The sequence below is a fragment of the Panthera uncia genome, chromosome B1, assembly GCF_023721935.1.
Source record: "Panthera uncia isolate 11264 chromosome B1, Puncia_PCG_1.0, whole genome shotgun sequence".
Lineage (NCBI taxonomy): Eukaryota > Metazoa > Chordata > Mammalia > Carnivora > Felidae > Panthera > Panthera uncia.
This window is the reverse complement of record NC_064811.1, coordinates 9,441,564-9,461,680: the sequence shown is the minus strand read 5'-3', so window position 1 is coordinate 9,461,680 and position 20,117 is coordinate 9,441,564. Positions and strand designations below refer to the sequence as shown.

The 20,117-nt window shown below is 46.1% G+C and overlaps 1 protein-coding gene across 1 annotated transcript in view; it reads left to right on the top strand.

Annotated features, from left to right (window-relative positions):
* The window catches only part of BOD1L1 (biorientation of chromosomes in cell division 1 like 1), a 53,752-nt gene that overhangs the window by 13,462 nt on the left and 20,173 nt on the right, over window positions 1–20,117 (top strand). The window contains exons 7-13 of the mRNA XM_049632632.1: window positions 2,015–2,181; window positions 3,982–4,093; window positions 4,752–4,890; window positions 5,578–5,650; window positions 7,638–13,623; window positions 15,881–15,945; window positions 16,810–16,894. Of these exons, the coding sequence (XP_049488589.1) occupies window positions 2,015–2,181; window positions 3,982–4,093; window positions 4,752–4,890; window positions 5,578–5,650; window positions 7,638–13,623; window positions 15,881–15,945; window positions 16,810–16,894 (6,627 nt within the window). The remainder of the gene's footprint in view (window positions 1–2,014; window positions 2,182–3,981; window positions 4,094–4,751; window positions 4,891–5,577; window positions 5,651–7,637; window positions 13,624–15,880; window positions 15,946–16,809; window positions 16,895–20,117) is intronic.

The following is a 20,117-nucleotide window of genomic DNA, read 5'->3' as shown; positions in this document are numbered from 1 at the left end:
TACTGGCAAGAGCATGGGACTTTGTAGTTGGAAGATGTGTTTCTGAGTCCCAGCTCCGAGGTTGTCTGTCTGAGCAAGCTTGGTAAGTTACTCCACAAGCCTTGGTTCTCCATCCTTGAACTCCATCCCGCAGGTTTATTAGAAGATGTAGAGGAGACAGTGTATATGACGGTGCTGTGGGTGTGGGTGTCTGTGGGTTTGTGTGGGCGTTGTTGGGGGAGCACAGTCCCCAAGGCTGCTCTCACTTCTGACACCATTTGCAAAGTTGAGGTCTCCAAGCCTACCCTTAGGTTTGACGATTCTCTAGGAGGACTCCTAGAACTCACTGAAAGCTTTACAGTTCATGGTGGTGGTTTATTACAGTGAAGGGACACACATTCAGATCAGCCAAGGGAAGAGGCACACAGGCCAGAGTCCACGGAGCTTCCGGAAGCCCTTTCCCTGCGGGGTCACAGAGAGCATTACCTTCCTGGCATTGATGTCAGAAATATGTATATGGCTAATCGCCAACCAGGGAAGCTCACAGAAACCTTGATGTCCAAAATTTCTACTGGGGCTCCATCATGTAGACATAGCGTCAGATCTTAATCTCCAGCCCCTCCAGAGGTCAAGCTGATATGCCATGGCCCAAAGCTACTGACCCAGATCATACCGTGAGTTGATTTAGCTTGACCCAAGACCCCCAGGCAGACAAACACTCGTGTCAGACATGACATTCCACAGACTTAGAGATTACCTCCCAGAAGCTACGGGCAAGACCATACTTCTCTGTAGAGTTTGTTTTTCACCCAGCCCTTACTAAGCACTTACTGTGTTCCAGGCACTGTGTACTCTTCTGTGTCCTAGCTCCTGTAATCCTTAGCAATCCTGAGAAGTAGGTCCAGGTGAGGAAAGAGAGTCACCAAGAGAAGGTGTCCTGTCTAGGGTCACGCAGCTATTGAGCTCCGGTGTCAGTTTCAACCCTGGTCTGGGCTTCTGACCAACACTTTGTGCTACTCTGTATCACGTGATTAAGTTTAACGACCTTTGTTAAAAATCAAATATTATTTGCAACTACTTGTAAGCAGCATTTTGTAAATTTGCCGTGGGCTTTTGGATAGGACACCTGGAGAGAAAATCCTAGAGGAGAAAAAGTAGAAGCTTTTAATTCCACCTTTTAATTTCAGTCCATCCCAGTTTGCATCCTTAGTATCCCCCTAAAAACGAAATGACCAGCCCAGAAAACAACGTCAGGTATGCTTTTCATACCTCGTTGTGAGGTCAGTTCCGTAGGCCCTGTGTGTATGATGGATATCACTCATCCTGTGTGTACCCCACTTTCTGAAGCCTGACTAAAATTCTCATCCTAGGTGCTTTTGTGGGGCTTTCCACGTTTTTTCCTGGACAGGACTAGGTTTTATATGTCTGAGATCCAAGAAGGAAGAAGGTGACTGGAGAGTACTAAGTGGTAGAAATGAAGACCTTGTTTACAGGTTTCTACTTCACTTGCTGTGTTGTGGGAAACATACCCACCTTCCTAGGGTAGGGGGCTTTTAGTACATCCTTGGTGTGGGCCAGTTATTGACTCTTGCCTCTTGTGTAGTGAGAGACTCTCGGGGGGTCATTAAAATCTCAAAATTAAAAAAAAAATCTCAAGCCTACTTTAAAGTGTGGGTTCAAGTGAACTTGTTCCGTTTCACAGTGGCAAAGCCATGTCCGTACCAAGTCTACTGACGTACTAATGAGAATTAAGTATTTGTCAGGGAACCCTGAATGGTGACAGGGTCTAATTTTTTTTTTGCCTTCTTTATGTGTGAGAAGCTCATTGGAAGAAGTAAATTTCGATATGGATGAGATGATGGCCTTGAAAAATGTTTATTTCTGATTTTTTTGCATCCTGATATTTTCCATTGGGCTGACAAATGCACTTGAACTATATCGATAACTGCTTTTGTTGCTTGATGTTGATCAGGCATGGTGTCGACTTCATTGGTAATTCACAGAAGCACTCCTTTTTCTATTGGCTTTCTTCCAGATGAGGAGAAGAACAAGCAGAACAAAACAAAAACTCAAAACAGCGACCCCAGTGAAGGAAAAGCAAAAAGCGTGCGGCATGCTTATGTTCACAAACCATATCTTTACTCAAAGTATTACAGCGACTCTGATGATGAACTTACCGTAGAACAACGACGCCAGTCTATCGTAAGTCAGATTCGATCTGTCGCTATTTTAACCTGTCACATCAGGTTGACAAACCTGGCTAGTCTGTGTGCAAGGTACTGGGCAGCAGACAGAACCATGACATGGAGGTTCTGCCTTCAGCAGCCTGTCATTTAGGCAGAACAGACATAAACGTGTGACGTAGGTGTTTGTGTCATTATGCTTAATAGTGAAAACCGGGCAACAAGTGTTTCACAGTATGGAAATGTTTGAATCAAGTGTGGATCCAGCCCACACAAAGATAGGATGTGCAGCCATTAACATAAGATTAAGAGGGAAGTGCCGGTGGGTGGTTGAGTTGGTTAAGTGTCAGACTTCAGCTCGGGTCACGATCTCGCTGCTTGTGGGTTCGAGCCCTATGTCAGGCTTTGTGCTTGGAGTCTGGAGCTTGCTTCACGTTCTGTCTCTCTCTGCCCCTCCCTCGCTCATGCGCTCGCTCGCTCTCTTAGAAGTAAATAAACATTAAAAATTTTTATTTCAAAAAGAGAGAAGTGCAATCTACAAATGTCCTAGGTACAAGATGTGTCATTGGATTAACAGCTTCTTAGAGAAAAAAATTTGCTACCTTATCATAGGTGTACGTCAGTTTTAAGATGACTTATGGTTTTAGAAACATTAAAATATGGAGCTGCACATCTTAGAGCGAGGAAATGCTGTTACCTACGATGGTCATTTGAAGGAGGTGGAAATGCTGATAGTTGCTTGTCTCTGAGAAGTTTGCTTCATCAGAGGTTATACCAATGCTTAGGGTTTTTAGCCCTCTAAGACTTGGAGTTCTGGCTGGAAAAGGGTGGGGGGCGTAACCCACGATGACCAGATTCTTGTTTTTTTATTTTATTTTATTTTATTTTATTTCTTTTTTTTTTTTTTTTTTTTTTTATACTTGACAGAGAGAAAGACACATCATGAGCGAGGGAGGGGCAGAGGGAGAGAGAGAGACACAGAATCTGAAGCAGGCTCCAGGCTCTGAGCTGTCCACACAGAGCCCGATGTGGGGCTCAAACCCAAAAGCCATGAGATCATGACCTGAGCCAAAGTCGGATGCTCAGCCGACTGAGCCACCCAGGCGCCCCTTGTTTTTTTAACATAGGATAGCAGAAAGTCCCATGTCCAAAACCTGGGTCCCAAGAGCATAACCCACAAGTCATATTTGTTGTAGAACTAGCCTGTCTCTTGAATCTGCACTTCAGTTTCTCCTTTAAGAATAATTTAAAAATTTGAGGTGCCCGGGTGGCTCAGTCGGTTAAGCGTCTGACTTCGGCTCAGGTCGTGATCTTGCAGTTTTTGAGTTAAAGCCCCACGTCGGACTCTATGCTGACAGCTCAGAGCCTGGAGCCCGCTTTGGATTCTGTGACTCCCTCTCCCTCTGCCTCTTCCCCGCTCACTGTCTCTCAAAAAGTAAATGAATGTTTAAAAAAAATTTTTTTTAAGAATAATTTAAAAATTATTGTACACAGGAGATTTGCCTGTGTACATATGATGTGCATTGATGTTCATATATATTTTCACAGCCAGCCTTTTAATTGAAGTAACTGGTTTATTAAACCACCATTTCCCAAAATGATACCTTTCCTATTCCTTAAACTAATGGCAATCTGAAAGAGTAATGGAAAATTTTCTGATCTGTCTCTTCTGGTAGCTTCCAAATTATATAATGTGTATGCACCTTTGCAAAGCCCATTATTTTGTAAGAATATTTGAAGGGTAAACATACTTGTTTTCATTGTTTTTGCTTTTGCCTAATAGTTGGTCAGGATAATTGTGAGTATTTTGTGGTTTTAGGCTAAAGAAAAAGAAGAGAGGCTTTTAAGAAGGCAAATTAATAGAGAGAAACTTGAAGAAAAACGAAAGCAGAAGGCAGAAAAGACAAAGTCTTCAAAAGCTAAGAGTCAAGGTATAGGAGGTGTTAACTTTAATATTTTAAATTATCTTGTATACTCCGTTATTTTCTAGATATTCATATTACTTATGAGATGATATAAAATGATCTAAATTGCATCTCAATAAAGCTGTTGTATTAAAAAAATTATTCTTAAATATGGAAGGTTTTTTTTTTTTTTATTCTGATGTATCACTTTTTAAATTATATTGCTGTATCTAAGTTATACATTCTGTCAGGTACCAGCTTATACAGCTCTCATTAGCAATTTATTTTCCAGCCATTGTGGAATGAATTATCACTGGAAAATGGATTGTTTGCATGTGAGTAATCAAGCCTTGCTGGTGATATTAGTGGAATTAATCTGTGCTTTTTTGTTTACTAAAGTGTCAAACATTTATCTGGAATATTTCATTGAACAAAATTGAACTTTCTCTGGGCACTGATCCTTTGTAGCATACAAAAAAAAAAAAATACACACACATAAGCATTTGAAATAAAAAAGCTAAGACTTGTCCATCTAAAATATTACTTTTCTTCTAGTACAACTTAAGGATATTAAAGCACATTCAGCACTTTTACATTGATCAGAAATTCTCAATGAAAAATAAATATTACACTGTTTATAAATTCCATTCTAAAGTACAGCTTATTGATACTGCTTCTTTCCTAGGCAAAAATAGTGTGGACTTAGAAGAATCATCAACAAAGACTTTGGAACTGAAAACCCCCAGAATTAAAGAAGTCCTTAAAGAGCGGAAAGTATTAGAGAAAAAGGTAGCCTTAAGCAAAAGAAGAAAGAAAGATTCAAGGTACATGTTGTATCTGGCAGTGTTCCCATTATAACTTTCCCCTGGCATACTTTCAGAAGGGAGGCATTGACAGTGACAGTAAAGAACCTTACCTTGAAAGTGTGTGTTATTGTTGCACATTTATGAGAACCATGGGGGCTCAGAACTCTTTATATCCTCATTCCTTGTGTTAGTATCTCTACTGTAAAGTAGTGTGTTTTAATGTTTTTGGGAGAGGGGGGGCCCGGAACTTTTTCATAATCTGATGGCAGTTTCGGAGCTCCCCAGAAAAATGCGTGTGTATAAACACACAGTTGTTTTGAGAATTTCAGAGTTTATGGACCCTCTAGAATACTCAGGAAGTATCCCTACAGTAGCCACTTAACCACTTATTTATAGTGACTGCATCCATTTTCTAGTCTTGCTAGGCATTTCCTTCAACAGTGTCTCATGCCTCTCCCCGTAAACCAGGGGGCTGAACCAAATGCTTATCTGTCATTGCATTGTCATAGTGAATTCTATAAGAATTAGAAAGCCAAAGAGACTCTGAAAGTGGCCTGAAGGCCCATGAGCCATAGGCTACAGTCAAGTTGTATTATATACATTTGTCACAAACTTGGATGTAGCTGAACCAGTAACTAATCTTACTGAGAAATTCTTATATTTTATTCAAATTAAGCTCATATATGACTTTTTCTTCCCACTTAGGAATGTTGAAGAGAATTCTAAAAAGAAACAGCAATCTGAAGAAGATTCCAAAGAAACTCTGAAGACAAGTGAGGTGTGTCTGAATTAATAAAACCCATTTTAAATGTTCTTTTGTTAGATAAAGGCCATTCAGTCCTTCGGAGTAAAACTTGGAATGCAATTTGATCTTTTCCAAGTTAGATAAAAAATGTATCACCTTCAGCATTCTTGAACCCCCATCTTATCATGACCTGAATTCCTCATTTTGACCAAGTTGATTCACGTGATCTTTTATCCAAGTAATAGCTACTTTTCTACTTTCCTTTCCCTCATTCCCCAGCCCCCCACCCTCATTTGTTATATTAGCAATAGCAAAATTGCCAGTAATGATCATGGAAAAGAAAGAGGGTAGCTAAAATCCCTTCTCCAGGGCAGATTATTCACTTCATTCTCCTATATTCCTCCACAAATGTACATAATTTTGTAGAGTGGGTGTAATCTTGCAAAATGATTTTAACATTCCCTCTTGCTCATTTCATGTTACCTTGTAAGTTTCTAGTTATTATATTTAATGACTGCATAGGGTTGTATTGAATAGATAGACTGTAACTTAAGCATTCCCTTATAGTTGAGCACTTAGATTACTTCCAAGATCTGACCAATGTAAGTACTGAAAGTATGTTTAATGAATACATTTTTTCCCCCTGTTTGGATTATTTTCTTGGGATAAACTTTTGCTTTCACTGGATTCAGATCCTTATTTACCCTGCCATATTTATAATTCTATAGCCAAACTATCTTTTTTTTTTTTTTTTTTTTGAGCAGAATCCACGCCCAACCTAGGGCTCAAACTCACGACCCTGAGATCAGGAGTTTCACGCTCTACTGTCTGAGCCAGCCAAGCACCCCTGTACCGAAACTATCTTCACATTTCCAAGGGAAAACTAATAATTTAGTGATTATTCATAGCCAGTAAATAATCTTGATTTCTTTATTCAGAAATTAGAGGCATATTTATAAGTATATCCTGATGTTTTAATGGCATACTTTAAAATATTTAACTTCATTTTGTGATAAATTTCTTTTAAAAATGACTTCATAAAATTTTGTTCATATAAACTGGTTGAAGCTTACTGTAAAATTAGGCGATAAAATCCTTGTTAGTTCTTTCTTTGAGGAATTTCACTTTAAAGTGTTTTTTTAAGATCTTTCTATGTCCTACTCCTGAATCTGTAGAAGTGCATTAATCTTTGTGTTAAATTGTAAGAAGTTGCAGTGATAAACTAACCCAGAGACACAGGTCCTTCTGAGAACTTCAGCTCATTATTTGAATGAGAAATTATAGGTAGTGGTCAATGAGACTGTAGTATGTGTGGTCTGCGTTCACTGACTAACATTAATAATGTACTCGGTGCCATACTGTGGGACAGGGAGGAAGGGTCGGATGCTCTGGTCCATCGTTGTCTTCCTTCGCATACATAAACATACACGTGCTTGATATGTGATAAGGTTACTGTTACAGTGAGGTTTTGCGTGCATTTGAAACTTCCTAACTAGAATGTCCTTTAAGGAGCCTGAATTCATGAGGTTTCCACAAATCATTCAGGCTCCTAAATTAAAATGTAAGAAACCTTCATTTCATTATAGAATTTTTAAATTGTCTTCATCATGTTTTGGAACTGAAAAGAACATTGAGCTCTCATTCATGCAGCTTATATTTATTAGTGGCTGCTGGGTGTTAGTGAGCTTTAACGGTTTGGAGTTCAAGGAGGCCTCCAAAGTGCAGGGACAGGTCTCAGGAGAGATAGCTGGTCTCTGCACAGATCTCTGCGGTGCAGTGGGAAGAGCCCTAGACTGCGAATGAATTCATCTGAAGTCGTTGGCCTGGGGACAAGGTCATCAAGTCCCACTGAGCTTCAGTTTCCCGATGCACCAAGTGGGGTCACCAGTACCTACCACAGGCTGCTGGCGAGCTTAAGTGACATGTAACACGTGACGGCACTCAGCATATCGGGGGTACCCAAATGCTAAGTTTGATTTTAGTATTGCTCATATTTTACCTTTTTTTTTTTTTTTTACAGCATGGCGAAAAGGAAAAAGTGTCCTCTTCAAAGGACCTGAAGCATGTTCACGCAAAAAGCGAACCAAGTAAACCTGCCCGGAGACTTTCCGAGTCGTTGCATTCAGCTGATGAAAACAAAAATGAGTCCAAGATAGAGAGAGAACACAGAAGACGCACATCCACCCCTGTCGTGGAGGAAGGGGCACAGGAAGAGGCTGACGCAAGAGATGGGAAGAGGCAGGCAGAACGGTCAGAGGTTGGCACCGAAGAGCCCCAGAAACAGAAGAGCACACTTAAAAATGAAAAGCATCTAAAGAAAGATGATTCTGAAACACCACATGTGAAAAGCCTACCTAAGAAAGAGGCAAAGTCCTCAAAGGACAAGCCTGAAAAAGAGAAGACTCTGTCAGAAGACAAAGTGTCTATGAAACATAAATATAAAGGTGACGGTCTGCATAAAATGAGTGAGGAGACGGAGCTTCACTCTTCTGAGAAAAGCTTAAAAGTGGATGAAAATACTCAAAAGCAAAGTCAACAACCAAAACTGTCTTCGGATGATAAAACTGAACGAAAAAGTAAACATAAGAATGAGAGGAAATTATCAATTTTAGGCAAAGACGGGAAGCCAGTTTCTGAGTATATTATAAAAACAGATGAGAATGTTCGTAAAGAAAACAACAAAAAAGAGAGACATGTTTCAGCCGAGAAAACTAAGGCAGAACACAAATCAAGAAGATCAAGTGATTCTAAAGTTCAGAAAGATTCTCTGAGTTCAAAGCAACACGGAATCCCATTGCAGAGAAGAAGTGACAGTTATTCAGAGGACAAGTGTGATATGGACCCAACTAATGTAGATAGTAATTCGAAACCAGAAGAGATGGTTCACAAGGAGAAGCGAAGAACAAAGAGCCTTCTGGAAGAGAAGTTTTTGTTAAAGTCGAAACCAAAAAGTCAAGGCAAGCAGTTAAAAGTAGTTGAACCGGAATTACAAGAAAGCGTCGCGAAACAGGTGACCACTCCAAAACCAGATAAGGAGAAGAACACAGAAGAGATCAACCCAGATAGACAGCGAAAGTCTAAAGTTGAAGACAGACCTTCTGAGGAAACTGGTGTGGAAGCTGTATCGGACGGTGCCGCTTCTTCACACGGGGTACAGAAGGACTCTTCGAGTCACAGAGCCAAGTTACCATTAGCGAAGGAGAAATATAAGGCTGAAAAAGATTCAGGCCCCTCCAGACCAGAGAGGAAGTTATCAGATGGACACAAAAGCAGAAGCTTAAAGCATAGCAGTAAGGAAGTGAGAAAAAGGGAAGAAAATAAATCAGATGACAAAGATGGTAAAGAAGGTGACAGTAATCACGACAAGGCCAGAGGGAATAGTTCGGTTACAGAGAGGAAATTGAGTAGGAAGTTGTGTGAAAACCGAAGAGGAAGCTTATCCCAAGAAATGACCAAAGGAGAAGAAAGATCAGCAAACACCTTGGGCACCACCAGTAGTTCCCCCCTTCAGAGACCAAAAAGGAGTGGTGATACCACATTAATGCCTGAACAAGAGCCAATGGAAATTGATTCCGAGCCAGCTGTTGAAAATGTGTCTGAAGCATCTAAAACCCAAGACAACAGCAATGCTATTTCTCAACAAGACGTTGACTCTGAAAATGTTACGAAACAAAAAACCGCAGTCCCGGTTCTGAAGGATGAATTAAGAACTTCCACAGTAGACTCAAAAACAGCAGCTCCAGCCTGTAAATCAGGACGTGGAACAGGAGTTGTTAGTAATTCTGAAAAGCACGCTGACCATAAAAGCACCCTGACCAAGAAAGTGCATATCCAAAGTGCTGTGTCCAAACTGAACCCTGGGGAGAAAGAACCCATTCACCAGGGAACTCATGAAACAAATACAGACTCCGAAACTAGTCCCACACCGTTTCCTCGAGCCCCGTCCGACAATGACAGGGCACAAAAGAATTTGAAAAATACAACCAGACCCCCCGAAGAACATGCTGCCCAAGGAGATGCTGATCATGTACATTCCCCAAATTTAGATCCTTCACCATCCTTAAGTTCAGTAACTGTCGTGCCTCCAAAACAGTCTCCTGATTCGGATGTAATTCCTTTGGTTGACGGGAGGACTGTTTTAGAAGGCGACCCAGCCAGCCCCTCACTTGTGGAGCGCTCTGGTGTTCCTAACACAAGTTTGACTGCTAGGGAATCACAAGTCCTTATGACAGGTGACAGCAAAGAAAGTGGGGCAGTTTCCACAGTAGATACACTGGCAAAAGCAAGCGTGGATAGCAAAAGACACATTCCAGAAGGTTACCAGCCCACTGTGTTGCACAGTAAGCAGGGACAAGTAAACATGCCTGTTGGTGGCAAGTTAACTGACGCGAGGATGGAAAATGAGAGTGTTAACACAGAAGATGGCTTGATGGACGTGGCCAGGAAAGAAAGTGACTTAAGCACAGAGCCCAGTTCAAAGCAGACAGTGAGAGCTGTGCAAGAAAATGGCAAAAAGCATGGCGTCACCGTTGACCCAGTGCTCGGCACGCGGACAGACAAAGCTGCCGAGACAGTTGTGCTCAAGTGTAGTAGTGGCCCAGGTGAAATAGAAAACACATCAGTTGATGTTGAAAGAAGGGCTGAAAACAGCGAGGTGGACACCAGTGTTGGATGTAATGCCGCTTCCCCAGTTTTGCAGCAAAGGAGTGGAAATGCTGAGGGTGTGACCGCCGGGCCTGGCAGAGCAGAAAAGTCTTCTTTTGCCACCAGTTCCGAAGGGAAGGGCGAAGGTGTTCCCTTCAATACCGTGAAGGCGGGGGATGCTACAACCACGTCCTCAGAAACAGGACAGGGTGAGGTGGCTGTGCCCTGCATGAGCATTGAGGCAGACGAAGGCTTCGTAGCAGGTGTCTGCTCTGGAAACAGTCCCCTTCGCGTCGGGGCAGAAGCCAGCGAATGCACCGTCTTCGCGGCGGCCGAAGAAGGCGGAGGCGTTGTCACAGAAGGGTTTGCCGAAAGCGAAACCTTCCTCACAAGCACCAAGGAGGGAGAGAGTGCAGAGTGTGCTATGGCTGAATCCGAAGAAAGGGCAGCCGACCCCGTGACTGCTCACGCAGTAACAATTGAAGACAATGTCAATAGTGGGGTGACAGAAGAGAAAGATGATGCTGTCACCAGCGCCGGCTCTGAAGAGAAGTGTGACGGTTCTTCACGTAGTGCGTTGGAAATGGCGGAAAGAACTGTCACCTTTATCAGTGAGGTTGAAAGCGATGGCGCGGTGACAAGTGCCGGGACAGAAGTAAGGGAGGGCTCCTTAAGCAGTGAGGAGGTGGATGGGTTCCAGAGAAATGTGACGAGAACGGGCCCCAAAAAAGAAACCGAGGGGACTGTGACATGCACCGGAGCGGAAAGGAGAAGCGCTGCTTTCGTCATGTGCTCCGTCACAGGCGCAGAGCGACAGGAGGAGCGTGTGGTTACAGGCGCAGCTGTGGCCCTGGCGGGGAGTGACGCGCCACCAGGAACCAGCGCCCCCCAGGACGGAGACGCTTCTGTGAATGACGGCGCGGAAGGTGAGAGTGCCGTCACCAGCACTGGGATAACAGAAGAAGATGGAGAGGGGCCAGCGAGCTGCACAGGCTCGGAAGAGGGCAGCGAGGGCTTTGCTCTGAGCTCTGAATCAGAAGAAAATGGAGAGAGCGCAATGGACAGCACGGTAGCCAAAGAAGCCACTAACGTGCCGTTGGTCGCCGCTGGCCCATGTGACGACGAAGGCATTGTAACGAGCACCGGCGCAAAAGAGGAGGACGAGGAAGGTGAAGGTGTGGTGACCAGCACCGGAAGGGGGAATGAAATCGGGCATGCGTCCACCTGCACCGGGGCAGAGGAGGAAAGCGAGGGGGTATCGATCTGCGGAAGTGCCGAAGAAGGGGACGGTCAGATTGGTACTGCGGCAGGGTGCGTGGGAGCTGAGGCCGGAGCCACCGTCACCAACGCCAACGAGAGCGGTGTTGACAGCTTGAGCGGTGCGGAGAAGGGCATGAAAGATCCGGAGATCTGCTCCAGCGCCAAAGGCGTCGTAGAAAGCAGCGTGACCAGTGCGGCTTCAGGGAAGGGTGACGTGGCCCCAGTTCCCGGAGGTTGCGAGGCTCCCATGACCAGTGCAGCTTCAGATCACAGTGACAGTCCGCTCACCAGGAAAGAAAAAGTGGACGACACCACTACTTCCACTGGCTTGGTGGGGGGCAGTTACGAGGCACTCGGGTCGGGTGCGGGCCCACAATGTGAAGCTGGGCACATGTCGCCTGGTGGGAAGGAAGACGAAGGAATCATCACCTCTGGGGAAAATGAAGAGTGTGATGGCCTTCTGGCCACTACAGCCAGTGACACCGTTTCCAACCCAGCTGCCGTAGCTGGGGGCAAAAGTCCAGGCAAAGGCTTGCTGATTTCCACCAGCACGACAAACGACTGCACCCCTCAGCTGAGCACAGTTGCCGATGTACAGGAGGGTCATTCAAGCGCACTGAGAGGTGGGGCAGATCGGGAAGGTGTCGGCATAAACGGGGAAGAATTCGAGGCCCCCATGCCCAGTGCGGTGTCAGGTGAGAGCCAGCTGGCTGCCGTGAGAAATGAGGACAAAGACGAGTGTGCCATGATTTCCACAAGCATCGGCGAAGAGTTCGAGGTGCCGATTTCTAGCGCGACGACCCTCGCGTGTGCCGAGAGTCAGCCGCCGGCGGCCGCGGCGGAGGAGAGTGCCAAAGGCGCCGGCTCGGCGAGCGCCGACGACTTCGAGGTGCCCATGCCCAGCGCGCCCACGCAAGCTGAAAGCCCCCTTGCCTCGACCAGCAAGGAGGAGAAGGACGAGTGTGCACTCATCTCCACCAGCATAGCGGAGGAGCGCGAGGCCTCTGTGGCAGGCGCGCGGCCCACCACCGCCCTGGAAGAGAAGGACGGCAGTGCCATCATCTCCACCAGCTCGGGGGAGGACTGCGAGGGCCCCGTGTCCAGCGCCGCCCCGCGGGAGGAAGGCCACCCCTCGGCCGTGCGGGCGGAGGAGGTCGGCGACACCGCCATGATTTCCACAAGCACCTCCGAAGGCCGCGAGGCGGTCATGCGGGGCGCTGTCCCACGGGACGATGAGCGGCCCGCCGCTGCAAGGACGGAGGACTCCAGCGACACGGCCATCATCTCCACCAGCACGGCCGAGTGCGTGCTGCTGCCTGCCGGCCTCGACAGGCACGAGGAGAGCCCGCTGACCGCCAGCGTCGCCGACAGAAGAGACCCCTCGGCCGCCAGGAGGAGCCGGGGCGAGGCCCCGACGCCCAGCCCGATGGCCCCGAACAGCCCTCCACACCCAGCACCGCCGCCAGGGGCCAGAGCCACAGGCCCCGAGGACCGTCCCTGCGAGGTGCCACCGGCAGTGACAGAACGCAGCGAGAGCCCTTCGCCCCTCGTCGGCGTGGCAGAGAGGAGCACGTGGCCGAGCTCCGTTCAGAGAGGGCGGGGGGGCCAGGGGGCCGCCGCGGCAGGGCATGACACCTGTTGGGCAGGGAGGGGCGAGCAGAGGGGAGCGGGCGCACCCGAGGATGGACAGGGGCGGACGGCCGGGGACGCCTCCCTCGGGAGCCGCTGTTTGCCGGCAGTGAGTCCCGGTGCCGGGAGGGCCGACAACGTGCCTCCTGTCCCAGACGCTGCAGCGCGGCCGCCCTCTCCGGGGCACCGTGGGCCGGCCGACCCCGGGAAAACCACCACCAGTGAATGTGTTAATGGCCAAGAGTCAGAAACTGGTCCTTCCCACGGGGCGCCCCTTCCAGCTGCCTGCGCTGTAGCTCCGTCGGCTCCAAGACGTGAGCAGGACTTGACCGTGACAAGTGACCACAACGGCGGACGGACAATCCAAGGGTCCAGTGAGAAAGCAGCAGACGGTAGTGGCATGAGGAAATCATTGCAGGAGGAAAGAGACCTCAAGGTCATTGTTCCTCCTGAGGAGAATTTGCACGATATAGGTGAGACTCGCCCTAATTGTACATACTGGCGTTTTACAAAGGTGATTGCACGTAGGGTATGTTTAAAACCATCTTTCAAAAGGTGGTTTTGCTTCCAGGATGTCACAAAATAACTTCTCAAGTAGGAAGACTGAGCTCAGAACCATGGGTTTAAAAACTTAAAACCTTAGACCCGTTTCTCATGTGGCAGGAGAGCAGAGGCAGGAAGCTGGGGGAGGGGAGGTCAGCCACCCGTGTGTGATTTGCATGACTGCTGCAAGGTACTAAACCTCGAAGCCTCGGGTTTTTGTCACAATGAACACTACCTTACAACAGCCCTGTGAAGTGAGCATTTTTTTATCACTCCATTTACACATGAGAAAATAGGTTCAGAGAGTTTAAATAACTTGCATGGTACTTAGGGCCCTTTAGAAAAAAATTACTTCCGAGCCTTAGTTTTCCATCGTATAAAACGGGGAATAATAGTGCAAAAACAAACACGATTCAGCCCTCATCTAACATCCTATAGATTTGCGATGAGTGTCAGTTCAGTCCGGCTGGCTACTTGTCATCAGGGGAGCACAGTATTTTTTAACGGAGTTTTTCATTCAGGTAAAGTGAGCTTCTGGTTTGGAATTTGAAAGACAAAAAGAAGCGTGTTCCCTCCTGACAGATTTCAGAGAGTAGATGTTGGTAGAAACAGTTGGTAACTTTCAAAGGGGTAACCTTTAGGCTCAGTCATTCACTGTGCCATCCAACTTGGGACACCCTGTGCCAGCCACGACTGTGCTGGGCTTTGGGGAAGGGGAGCAGCTGTGAATCCGGCTTTGCATTTTAAGTAGGCAGGGACGCTCTGATGGCAGGCGCTGTGGGAACTCAAAGGGACGTCATGGGCTGGACCTGAGGGAGTCAGGGACGTCGACTTCTTTTCTGTGGGTGTGTGAATTTAGAGTGTTCTGGACTTTTAAACTGCAACAGCCCTTAGATGTCATCAAATACAGCCTCAGGAAGCTGAGGCCAATAGATTGAGTCCTGTTCATTTTAGGGACTTAAGGGGCATTAAGAAGTGTTCCAAGGGTTGAAATAAGGGACTTGAAATTTTTCCATTGCTTTTTGCCTGGGAAAATTGAGTGTTCTGCCAATTTTGTTTATTTTTGACAGACAGAGAATGAGTGGGGGAGGGGCAGAGAGAGAGGGGGACACAGAATCAGAAGCGGGCTCCAGGCTCCAGGCTGTCAGCACAGAGCTCGACAAGGGGCTTGAACCCACAGGCCACGAGATCATGACCTGAGCCGAAGTCAGACACTCAACTGACTGAGCCACCCAGGCGCCCCAAGTGTTCTGCAACTTTTTATGCATTAACCATTGCTACAGTCTGCTACTCCTTTCTCCCCTGCTTTGTTTCCCTGAAGGAACAAGATAGAACAGGTTTGGGGCGCCTGGGTGGCTCAGTCAGTTGAGCGTCCGACTTCAGCTCAGGTCATGATCTCACGGTTCGTGGGTTCGAGCCCCTCGTCGGGCTCTGTGCTGACAGCTCGGAGCCTGGAGCCTGCTTCGGATTCTGTGTCTCCCTGTCTTTCTGCCCCTCCCCGCTTGTGCTCTGTCTCTGTGAAAAGTGAATAAACGTTAAAAAGAAAAAAAAATAGAAGAGATTTTAGCAAGGAAAAGCCCGCATCCTCTTAGAGAAAGGAAGGATTTTCTTTGGAGGCTTCTGTGTGGGTGGATGAAAGAACTGAGGCCACAGTCACAGAGGGATGAGGGCGAGAGAAAGGAAGGATCACAACAGGGGTAGGACTGAGTCTTACCAGAGAAAATGCCATTTTCTTTCTGTCTGCCTCCCGGTTTCGTAACTTTATTTTCAACTCTGCTGTGTCAGGGTGAAGCAAGCAAAGTGAATCTGTTCATAAACATGTTCTTTGTTGAGAATATAGCTCAGTGGCCCAGAGTTTTTTCTTTTAGGGCCAAACTTGATGCAGAACACTGTAGAAAAATATTTGGAAATATCACGTCTCCAGAAATAATCTTCTGTTATTCTTTCTGGGCAGCCATCTTAACAGCGAGAAACAATTTCACCCCCAAACTTAGTAAACGACTCCTGCCTTTCAGCCACGATTTTTCACACGTCCTCCTTTTGTTGTTTTCTACCGACAGCAAAATAAAACAGCGGAGGAAGGGGTCACGGCAGGCTAGGGAACAACATTGTTACCTTTTGATTCAGCATGGTTTTTTTTTTTTGCAAGCAAATTCTTAAACTGGCTAATGGTTTGGCTTTCTTTAGGCACTGAAGAATCTCCGTCGAGTGTTTTGGGAGGATGGGCACTGAAAGGCAGCTTGAAAACTGAGGTATGGCTGACAGTTCAGTTACACTGGGCTGCACGTGGTGTAAGTACTATGTCACCACGCGTAGACGTGTGCATCCTTCAGCATCACACGGCTCCTGTTCCCACTGTACTTCGGACGTTTACACGTTGTCATGGTCGTGTCCTATGCAAGGAAAGCTAATAATCTCAACACGTAGTGCCATCATCAGTTCCATGTACTCAAACCAGGAGTCACCCGCAGTCTCTCGGTGTCACCCTACATTTAAGCCATTGCCAGTTCCTACGCGTTCCATGTCCAAAATGTGACTTGAATCTCTGCAGCCGAATCCACGGCCCCCTCTGAGTGTGTGAGACAAGGTAGCAGTAAGCACGGGAACGATGCACAGTGCAGAGGAGGGTCAGCTTACCAGCAGGAGCAATGGTGCGCAGACAGGAGGGCTTGCAAAGAAGACATTTGAGTGGTGGTTCATAAGCAGAGTAGGGATTTACCAGAGGGGAACGAAACGGAAAAGAGCCTTGCAGGCAAAGAAGTATGTTCTGGACGTGGAGCAGGAGGGCAGTTGTGAGCCCCAGACCCCGCAGCGGGGCAGGAACGGAGGCCTGACGAGAGAGGGGACGTGATGGGGGCGGGGGGGTCGTCTTGTGTGTCGTATTACGGTGGCGTTTCACTTTTAAGGGGACGGGGCAACCACTGATGGATGAAATATGAGATTAGACTGACTTTCGTTTTCAAAGTTTGGCATGTGTTCGCTTTCAATTCTGCACAGACTTGAACGTGGTCTTTTATATTGTTGCAAGATGCCTTCATTACCTTGAGGTTAGTCTTGCCTTCTTGTCATCAGAACCTCAGTTAACTTAGTGTTTTATGGTGCTTTGGACTTTTTAGACATTTGTACCATCAGAGGAAGAGAAAACCCAGGAAATTCTAGCGGCACCAGAAAGTCTGTATGGGAGACAGCCAAGTGGAGCAGGTAAGCCCTTTTTAGTGGTTGTCCACATTACTGTTTTCCTGGTCTGCGGTTTGACTTTCTGTTGCAGCTTAAAATCAATAGCTGATTCATAATTATAAAACACAGGCTATATGAATTTTCCTCTCACTTTTTAAAATAGGTTGGAGAGAGTTCTTTCCTATTTCATTTTTAGCATATACTCTTTCTTAGCATATACAGTTTCTCATCAAACTGACTCTTTGTCAGTTTCATATAAGGTAATTGTTTAAATCTCTTCTTACCAAGTAAGTGTGCAAGGAGGCAAACTGCTCTGGAGCAAACTCTTGCTCTTTCCCCAGCACGTGGCTCCCTGCACCTTCCTGCCACGGAAGATGCTGTCACAGGTCCTTTCCAAAAGCTGGAAAGCCCGTGCATCCCTTCAAAGCTCTGCTTGTTGTCCCTTGGACTCTGGCTGGGCCCCAGCGAGCACAGAGCTGCTCCCGGCATGCACAGGCTCCTCCCGGTCTCTGTGCACCGTCTCCAGGGTCCACTGCAGGCTTCGTAGGAGAGAGCCCCAGGATTTACAGCAGCTCCCAAACTCTGGTCTCGGGACCCCTTTCCATTCTTAAAAATTATTGAGGATCCCAGACAGTTTTTGTTACGTGGATGATACCCATTGGCATTTATCAAATAAGAAACTAAAACTGAGTTAATATCACCAGCTCACTATAGGTTAAGCACAAGTAACATTTTTTTCATGAAAAATAGCACATTTTCCAAAACGGCAAAATGTACCAAGAAAAGTGACGTTGTTTTGCATTTTTGCAAATCTCTGTAAGTCTGGCTTTAATAGAAAGCAGTTGGTTACTCAGGGCTGTTTCTTTATTCAGTGTATTGCTGATGCTGTCTTGATTGAAGTATATGAAGAAAACCCAGCATCACACTTAAATGGTTGGCTTTTAATAGCATTTTCAGATAATTCTGGGAACATTACATGGCCTCTAGAAAACTCCATTGTGGACTCATGAATTTAAAAAGTTAATAACATCTTAGTGTGTTGACAATAGTTTGGACCTTGTGGACCCCTTGATGACGATCTCAGGAGTCCTAGGAGTCCTGGGACCACACTTCGAGAATCACTGGGTTAGGGAAATAGAAATGAGAATGGTGACAATGGACAATTATTTCTGGTTTGTTTCTAATCAGTACTGTAGCATCTCTTCTGGTTTGCACATCAACCAGGGAAAAAGATACTAGGAACTTGAGAGTATGTGACCAAATTTAAGTCTGTTCTTTTTTGTTTGTTTTTAAATGTTGGAATGTCCATATAAGCCACGTAGAACGGTCAAGGCGATTTTGGTTCAAGTAACAGAAACGCTACCAATGTTTATGGGGAATATATGTGCTCAGCATCTTAGGCAGTTCAGCTGCTAGAACAGAATTCCATAGACTGAGTGTTGAAGCGACATATTTATTTTTCATGGTTCTGGAGGCTGGAGGTCCAAGTTCAGGGTGCCAGCGTGGTCAGGTTCTTGGTAAGGGCTCTCTTTCTGGTTATGTTCTCACATGTATGCATGCAGAGAAGGAGATTTCCTACCTCCTCTGCTCTCCGCAAGGACTCCACTCCCATCACAGTATTCCACCTTCATGATATTGAAACCTCCCAAATGCCTCACCTCCAAATACTATCACACTGGGGACTAGGGTTTCAATATATGAATTTGGGGGGGGGGACTCAAACATCCAGTCCATAGTATTCACACAACTGCAAAGTTCAGGCAGAGCAAGATCTCAGAGCATGATGAGGTCCCCAAAGACCCAATTTCTTCCCTTTCCCTCAGCCCCCAACAGAGATAATTGCTTTCTCATTTGTGAGCCTTTGGAGAAATATCTTTGTCCTGTCATTCCTGGCCAAAATCCTGAGACTTACTCTGATTTCAGCTTACATACCTTTGTCCACTCTAAACTAACTGCTATGACCAGATGAATATGATTTGCTGGTTGACTCAAAGTGAATCAAGTGCTGTCTGTTCCTGGGGTAAGAGTAGAGTTAGTGTCTTTGGAAGCACGTAGTATCCGAGACCACGGTCTGAGTTCTTGGAGAAGGGGCTAGGAGAGCAGCTATTATATTTACTATGATGACCTTGGCTCTTTAAATTACTCCCCCGACAAACATTAGTAAGCGGGGTTCCTTGTGAGTACCAGGGAAATGGAGGTGGAGAATGTGGTTCCTGTGCTCAGAGAGTTTGCAGAAGTAACTGCCAGTGAGGAAGGTTCTCTGTGTAAGACTGATACATGCATGACCGGTGGGGCTAGCTCTGCTGGGAGGGCCTTGGGGAGGGCCTGGCTTTAAGCTGAACCAGTCTGTCTCTCTCCCCTTTAATTATAGAAAGTAAGATACATAGAAGTGCATAGCAAGGTTTCCCACATTTCACGATACCCACCTTAAATACAATTCTGTATTTAAACAAAGATGAAATCATAGCATTTGTAGTGTTCTGTAATTTCTTTTTTTTTTAACTCGGTGTTAGCATATACAGATTGACTTCATTTGTTTTAACAGCTGAAAGTAGTCTGTAACGCATTTTCCCATTTGTTAGAGCTTTAGTGGTCTCCAGTTTTTATGGTTTTTACTATTACAAATAAAGCTGCGATGAACTTTCATAGGCATATAGTTCTGTGTTTCCCCCAAGTATTTCCATGAAAGAGACTCGGAGGGTCAAAGAATATAGAAGGTTTAAATTTCCGTAAGTGCTGGTCACTCCCCCTAAGTTGGAGCCAAATTATGGAAGGATGAGCAGGTGTGCATTAGGTAGACAAGGCGACGGAGGAGGATGGTATGTAGGGAGCGGTGTATGTGGATCCTCACCCAGGACTGTCCAGAGTGGTCAGAACAGGGACCCTCCAAGGCAAAACCATCTGAAGGCACAGCCTCCAGAGTATGTGATCTCAAGAGCCTCATAAGCAGAAGTATCAAATAGTCCTCAGGGATCACCCCAAGACCTGAGAAGCCATTCGTGGTGACATGTTAAAAACAGTGACTGGGGCGCCTGGGTGGCTCAGTCGGTTGAGCGCCCGACTTCGGTTCAGGTCATGATCTCACAGCTTGTGGGTTCGAGCCCCGTGTCGGGCTCTGTGTTGACAGCTCAGCGCCCAGAGCCTGCTTCAGAATCTATGCCTCCCTCTCTCACTCTTTGTCCCTCCCCGGCTCATGCTCTGTCTTCTCTCTCTCTCTCTCTCTCTCTCTCAAAAATAAATAAACGTT